Source organism: Pteropus vampyrus, unplaced genomic scaffold (genome assembly GCF_000151845.1).
Source record: "Pteropus vampyrus isolate Shadow unplaced genomic scaffold, Pvam_2.0 Scaffold60, whole genome shotgun sequence".
NCBI classification, from domain to species: Eukaryota; Metazoa; Chordata; class Mammalia; order Chiroptera; family Pteropodidae; genus Pteropus; species Pteropus vampyrus.
In genome coordinates, this window is record NW_011888841.1 from 4,685,260 (window position 1) to 4,693,113 (window position 7,854).

Sequence of the window (7,854 nt, forward strand, 5' to 3'; positions counted from 1 at the left end):
CTTCTCAGAGGGATTTCTCTTCTAAAACGTTGGTGGTTTTTCCCTCCGCTTGCCAAGAGGGCCCCTTTGCATGTGCTCAATGCAGCTCTTCCCTGACTTCAGACCCAGAGAGTTGATCCTTCACGTTCTGAAGTAGAGGGGCATGAGTTTATGGAGAATTAAGGGAAAGGAAAATTGTCTAGAGAAAAATAAAGTTCAAGAGAAAGGTTTATGGAAAAGGAGCTTAAGTCAGTTGTTTGTAGGTTGGGGTAGATGGGAAGCACAGATTTAGTGAGAGAAAATAGAAAAGGATCATGGAACAAGATTAAAGTGTCTAAAAACACTAGATTAAAATAAATTTAGTGGTGTTTTCTTTCTTTCTTTTTTAAAAAATATGGTTGAAATAGCAAGTCACTGCAAACGATTATTGGGTACCAACTAAAATTCTCTGTAGAAATATTGGAGAGTTGGATGTCATTAATATGTGAGCACTATAAAAAAATTCAACTGACTGCATGATTCTTGAATTTAAAAATACATCCAAGAAGCTTCTGTGACACAAATTTAGGTTGTGAGAATTCTTTCAGTAACACTCAATTAAAACTTTCTATGCATTTGTTCCAAACAATGATGAATTTGAGGGTTCTAAACAGAATTCATGATAAAATATATTTTATATAGAGAATAAAGTATATTTTAATAATATTGAAAGAATATTATAGGTTCATTAAGGCGTCTGAAGCTTCCTCCCCATGAGGATTATCTAAATACAGATGGGAAGATAGAGATCAAGAAACAATTATGATTTTTTTCCCATCCTGCAATTTCAATGAAGGATTTATCTGAACTAACCATTATCATCTTAGAACACAATGGAACGGAAGAAATAACTAAAACTGGAGCTAGTAAACTCTGTCTTGGACGTGATATTTTATTGAACTACTCTTCTATACATACAATTTGAATTCAAAAGATGGCAAGTGACTTTGGAATAGTATGCTAAATACAATTAAAATCCTAACAGTTGAGGGCACTTTCTGCTGTATGAAATGGCTATTGGTTAGATCCAATGGGGCTCACCAAAGAAAAAGTCAGCAATAGTTGGTGAAATCTACTCTAATGCCTATGCCCAGCGCATGCGAGGCACATCCTCAAGTCAACAAAACAATCAGATAACTTCGTGAGTCATTGAATTGTCAAGAGCATTGAAAAGCTCTTTCTCTGGAGTTATAAAATGTAGAAACTAAACAGCTGTTCAGATTAATCTACGACTTTTCCACACTGTCTGGGCATAAAATATAAACCCCCAGGAGATGTGCAGATGGAAGCATCTGCCTTCATCTAAAAGTCTTCCGTGCCTCTGTTGTATGGTGCTGTCATAGAGAAGTCCCCTGTGCTGCCAGAGAGACTTTCTGCTCTTAGCTAACCTGACCTGTCCCACTGGTTACTTAAGGGAAAAAAATGCCACTCAAAACTTATAAAAACGCAATTCCATGTTCTTGATGTCTTTCATATATCTCCTTAGTTGAGTTTCAGGAGTAATGTAAATTATTTTATGTCTGTGCTTTAGGAATTAGTTATTTAAGAGTCATAAAATCAGAATATAATTTTATCTAACCCAGTATAACTATATATATGCAGCTTCATCATGTTTTAAACTATCTTGATATTCCTGTATTTACTTATGAATTTAAAATGGAAATGCCATTTTATTAGTATAAACATACTACATTAAAACATTTTCTATATATGTCTCTATAGTGTAATTTTCCCCCATATGAGGTAGAATTGCTGAAAAGCAGGATTATTTATCACAAAAACAGAAATTCTAGATACCTTTATAAATGACTATTTTGTATCGAATTCTGTGATATTTTATTAATAATTGGCCAAAATTACCTTATTGAGCCATTATAGCAGATGTAAATACATATCAACAGATATCAATATACATATTAATATACACACATTTAAATATGATTTTGTATTTAATAAAAATAAAAATAACTCACTTGAAATAAATACCTAAAATTTTTATTTTGGCCTACAGGACATGAAAAACAAATGATTTATTTAAATTTTCAACTTTTCAGCAGTTTGTATGCTTCTTTCAACTTGGAAAAAGGTAGTTATTTATATGCATCAAATGATAATGAGTCTAAGGAAATGACAAATTTCTCACTTGCTATTTGGAATTTTCTTTCTGTTTTAGTGGTTAGATTTTATATAATCTTATTTTTGGCCTAACCTAATTCCATTTAGACTTTGAGTTTGTATGAATTTGTGTGACTAAGGAGGATCTTATATTGATCAAATATTGATCAAAGCCATACTATGTATCTATAACTGTCAGGATTTGACAATTCACTTTTAAGTATTGTATTTTCAAATCTATTAATTGGTTCTTACCTTGATTGGTTAAAAGCGTGTCCATATTCTCAGACCGTGCCACCGCTTCTGTTGTTGGTGATCTGTAGAAACAACATCTACCCTTGACAATAGCATTGTGATCTTTTTCTTCTGTAACTTATAGTCATATGCAAGTTATGTGTATTTGCTGAATCACGTCATTTAAATGAGCTTTGCAACATTAATCAAACTGCAAAAGGTTAACAAGAATTATATGTTTTCCCACAGTGGGCAGCAATACAACACAAAGTAGGATATAATTTGACATCAGCAAATTATTTTTTAATGTAGCTAACAGTGTTAATAACATTTGCAAATTCTTGGGTTCTAATAAAGGCATGAGAGAGAGATTGCTCACAATTCTATGGAGCATAGTGAATTTCTTCTCAACTATATCATCATAGCAATAGTGATGAATGAACTATTTTCCAAGTTTTCACAATATGAAATTATATGTTTCATAATTATGCATCTTAGAGTTATTAAGGATTTCTAACATGTAACGATCTTGAAAATGGTTTTTTTTTTTAATGTATTTTGAGATGTCCTTATCTCACTCTGAGGCAGCCTTTGTTTTTCCTTAGACTGACATCCTTCCAGATTTATTTAAATCTAGGAATCTGTCAGGATGAGGTAATATCTTTTCCAAAGCAGTCAAAAAATTTATAGACTTAAGTCTTCTGAAGAAGGTATAATTTTGGTGATGCGATGTAGAAATAGCAAATCAAGTTTAAAATATAAACTTTTGCAATGCAAATATATCTTTTAATAAACAAAGATCCCGATGAAAAAAGCCTTATCCATGGAAAGTACCTACTGCCCAGAAAGAACTATCTTAGGTAATGTAGCCATGATGTGTAAATGACTTCATTGTGGAAAGGGATATTATAAGTGAAGGTCTCTATTAAAATGATTAATAATAAAAAGGAATCTCATATCTAGTTATTCTGACAAAATTTTATATTTGCATATCAAGGTGCCTAATCTTAAATGTGCTAGTGTAAAGCATCTCTACGCTTTTATGTTTTATTACTTCCTGTAATTTGCCATAGTTGTTATTATTTGTATTAATATTGATTGTGATCTCTTCTACTGTGACTGTTGTAGTTATGTTTTCAGATAGTAATGGCTTTCTTCACAGAGGACACACTGAAGGGGCTGTGTGACAGAAGATTCATTCCCAATCTCGAATTTTCTTCCCCAGTGGTGGGGCTAATTTTCCTTCTTCCCTGAGTGACTAAATCTTGGGGACACAAGATTTCCTGTGAAAACATTTTGAAATGGTGGCTTTACATTCACATGAGCATTTTAATCAATTTGGGCTGTTCAATTTCCGTCTTTTACAAATGGAGAATGAGACCCAATTCTAGCTTTAATTTTGTGTTAAAGGACTTTTGTGCACTGTATACCCTGTTGCTCTAATAAGCTTATATTATAAAATCCTATGACTCAAACATCAGGCATTGTAGGAATTGTATAGATAGTGCTAAAATTATCATAGAGTCACTTAAAATGCATATGTTTAAACGTGTCATCTCTATTTGCAGATTGAAATTTGGTGGCTTGAAGGCTATTCAAGTTAAAGGCTTCTGTAGGATATATATTCATGAATAGGGCAGAGGGATGTTTTCAGCCCAAGCCTGGCCACACAGCACCCCGATTTTGAATGAGGAAAAATCATCGAAGAAAAACAATGAGAAATAGAGTCTAGGCAACAGCATTCAAGGATGAACACGTACTCTGCCATTGGCATGTAAGCCCTCTGACGTCAGAAGTAATGTTATTTTCCAGCACCAAGAACAGTGTGTCTGGTCCAAGAAATATTGATTGAATACATAAACAAATAATGAGTTAATGACCAATCCCTAAATAGTGGCAGGTATTAAAGCCATCGATGAAAGTAGTGCGGTGGCTAGATGACAGTGATAAGGCTACTGGAACGTCTGGCTGAATTGTATTTGTTTCAGAGGCCCTTCTGGGCGAGGGAACAGGAGAAACGGTGTGAGAGCATCACTAGGGAGCAACAGACCAGAGACCTCCCTCTCAACCGTGAGGTATGTGAAATTGGAATAGATGAACAGCAGCCTTCTAGAAGGCATCAAGGCAGATCGTGTGCCTTTTGGGAGAGCCAGGTTTTTGCTTAAGCCAAAAGCAAGAGGAATACGCGGTGAAGAGTGCATTGGATAGAAAGGAGTCTTTTGGAATGGAAGTGTTTCATATAAATGTTAGCTCTTCTCATTATCTTCATTAATGCAGGGAAACAATAAAAGCAGAAGAAAGCAATGTCTGGGAGATGACGTAGAACACAAGGACAAAAGAAAAATTCTAATATTTTGAATTAGGAAGATATACTAATCAATCAATATTACTAACATTCCATAGATAGTCTATTGATGTTCATTGATGTATGTATTGATTATACATAATGGAACTAGTGATACTAGGATATTCTGGTATTATGTAAGGTCCACCAAATGCTGACATCATTCTAAAGGGATGAACTGTCCTCCAACTCTGAAGCAATACCCCTGCCGGTGTGTGATAATGCCTGGAATGCCCTTACATCATCCTTTTCTACCTGGTTTCATGCCTGACTTGACAGCTTTGATTTTGACTACCTGATATGTTGAAAAGGTTGGTAGTAATGAGTATTTACTTTTTAGAAGTTAGGAAAAATGCAACTATTTTAAGGAATAATGTTAATTTGATGTTTAAATTTGGGGTTGATTGTATATTTACAAGTTGGTGGAAGAATAAATTATTGCAACATATGACTAAAGTAAAAGACAATATTTATAATAGCACTAAAATGTACAACCATATATATATTGAGTGTTTACAATTTATACTGCATTGTGCTAAGCGTGTCATATATTTTAACCTCATTTAATCTTGAAAACAATAGAGGTCTATTTTAATGTCATGTTACCCATTAGTCAAGACATTTAGAGATGCTCATAACTGGTGCAGTATCTCACACATATTAATGGGCGATTAAAATTTAAACAGGCATATCCTGTTTGCAACCCAAGTTTTTGTTTTTTGTTTTGTTTTGTTTTGTTTTTACAATTCTTTCTAGAATGAATGAGTCAATACACATATGTTTGTACTTTGTTCATGCTTTGGAACATATACTATAAATACTTTGAGAATGCTTTTTTTGTAATAGAGTTTTATCGTACTTCACACAAGTATTTCCTCTAAATAATAGTTTAATTATGGTAGTTAGCTGCTCAGTAGAAAGTTTTCAGAAGACAGAGATTCTTAAATCTTGCACATTATCAAATGAAAATGGGAAATTTCTTATGTTAGATGTGAGTGAGCAATATGTTTTATGTCTTGCAAAATGCAACTATTTAAATGTTAAGAAAGAAGTCCATTGAATTAAAATAAGAGAAAAAAGAGAGTGGATGATTTAAAGATGTACTAACTTGATTGAATTTTGCATGACGTGTGTTACTTTAAAAAGCGGACAATGTGAGACTGTCATTTCCCTCTCTCTTTTTTCCTCTTTTATTTAGATTTTAGTTGTAACTTTAATAGAGCTTTTGTCTGGGTCTTCTCATTGTGTATTTCCTGTGTAATTATGATGCATAATCAGAGTTACTTTGTGTGTGTGTATGATTTGCCATGAAAATTCACTGTCTATCTGGAGCCAAAATCGCACTTAGTATTTCATGGGGTTTTGGCTCTTTCCTTCATTAAGCAAGTGCCATCAAGGCCAGCAGTCCCCACATTTTGTGTCGGAAGAAGAGCCAGGCCAGATGGGAACTGTGTGAAAGCTACCAGTTATCTTGCTAATTGTGCCAGCTAGAACCAGTTGTATTGCATTAAAAAATGTGGAATCCAACAACTTATCTGTTCACACTCAATTAGCGGTGTGCTGGAGAATGGGAAATTCAAGCAAGGAGTCCATGTGCTTGGGGAAGTGACAGCTGCTTCCTTACTCGGCATTTAATATCCATTTTCAAATTTCTAAACAAACATTGCAATAATGAATACTTTTGCAAGGTTCATAAATATAAGCATCTCATGTCTCACATTTAATAATTTTGAAGAGCTTCACATAAAGAGCTCAGTGGTATTTTCCCGACTTTATAACCTTTCTTTATCTTAGCAAGTATATAGAATTAAACAGCAAATGTAAGCCATGAGTTGTTGACACATTTTAGAAATGAAGAAGGAATCCACAGAGAAAGGAGAAAAAAATAAATCAGGAAGAAAGATGACAATTAGCATATTTATCATAAACGAAGGAAACAAAACATCTAGACTAATGAAGACTCAAGTATTTCATTTGTACATCTTCTGAGATAAAAATAGCTTTAAATGGCAACTCACTTCACTGGCATTTTTCGTTCCACTGTCTGACTGTCACAGATGATGCCGAATTTCTCTTTCTGACTGATCTTCAAGCTGAAGGTAATGTGACAGCAGGAACATTACAATTAGTATGCAAATACCTGTCCCCTGGGTTACAAATTGGCATTCTTTAAATCATGCTATTCTCAGCTTTTTTCACTGGTCAAAACACTTAAACTTCTGAGTAACAAATAACCCTTTGAATAAATGTGATATTTCTCACGATCTGTGGCATAACTGAAATAAATTCCATTTGAAAGTTTGGTTTCTAAAGTTCATGTACATCTGTTTACAAGACAACTATTGCTCACATGAGATTAAATCGACTAGGAAAAAATATATATAAAATTTAATGTTTACCTTTAGGTCTTTCATCTGTTAAAGGTCAGTTTGTTTTTCTTTGTTCTTTGCATTTCAGAAAGTCTGAGAAAGACTGCTTTTAACACACTTACGCAACTATATGTTTAAGTATTTTTACAATTTTAGTCATGGCGTGAAATGTACTGGCACAGGGCATTATACTTTTTTGAACTTTATAAACTTATTACAGCTTAATACTGAATAGGTCTCTATTCCTTTTAACAACGAATCTCATGGCATTTTTTTGACAATATTTCCTTATGAAATGCTGATGTTTAAGGTAATAATGCTCGAATGTATTTAACGAATATAGGCCATATCTTGGCATTTTTATTTGTATCTAAAAAGGTTTGTACATATAATCCCATGCTTCAGCAAGCTTTTATTTCACTATAACAGTTCATTGGAAGTAAAATACTACTAGGATATATTTATGACCCTCAATGTAAATTAAACACTCCTGAAAGATTGATGATTTTCCCGATGGAAGAAAGGAGTCGGGAGACAGCAGAAAATCTGCTTCCCCCGACCTTGCATTGAAGCATCCTCATTTAGTTGATCTATAGAAATGCCAGAGGGCGCCTAGTATGCAAGTGGCCCTGGGCTAATGAGACTGATGGAAGTAGATGAGATGACCCAAAAAGCCAGTGTATCATTAAGAACGGATATCATCAATTAGCACAATTCATTTTGTTAATTCAAGCACCATTAAGTAATGTTCTTATGATATGCAAAAACTGAATC

At 33.8% G+C, this 7,854-nt stretch overlaps 1 protein-coding gene across 1 annotated transcript in view; it reads right to left on the reverse strand.

Annotated features, from left to right (window-relative positions):
- Positions 1-7,854, reverse strand: part of RGS21 (regulator of G protein signaling 21) — a 39,984-nt gene that overhangs the window by 13,723 nt on the left and 18,407 nt on the right. Inside the window, exons 2-3 of the mRNA XM_011360866.1 lie at positions 6,730-6,804; positions 2,389-2,465 (exon numbers count right to left, since the gene is read on the reverse strand). Of these exons, the coding sequence (XP_011359168.1) occupies positions 2,389-2,465; positions 6,730-6,740 (88 nt within the window). The 5' untranslated portion in view covers positions 6,741-6,804. The remainder of the gene's footprint in view (positions 1-2,388; positions 2,466-6,729; positions 6,805-7,854) is intronic.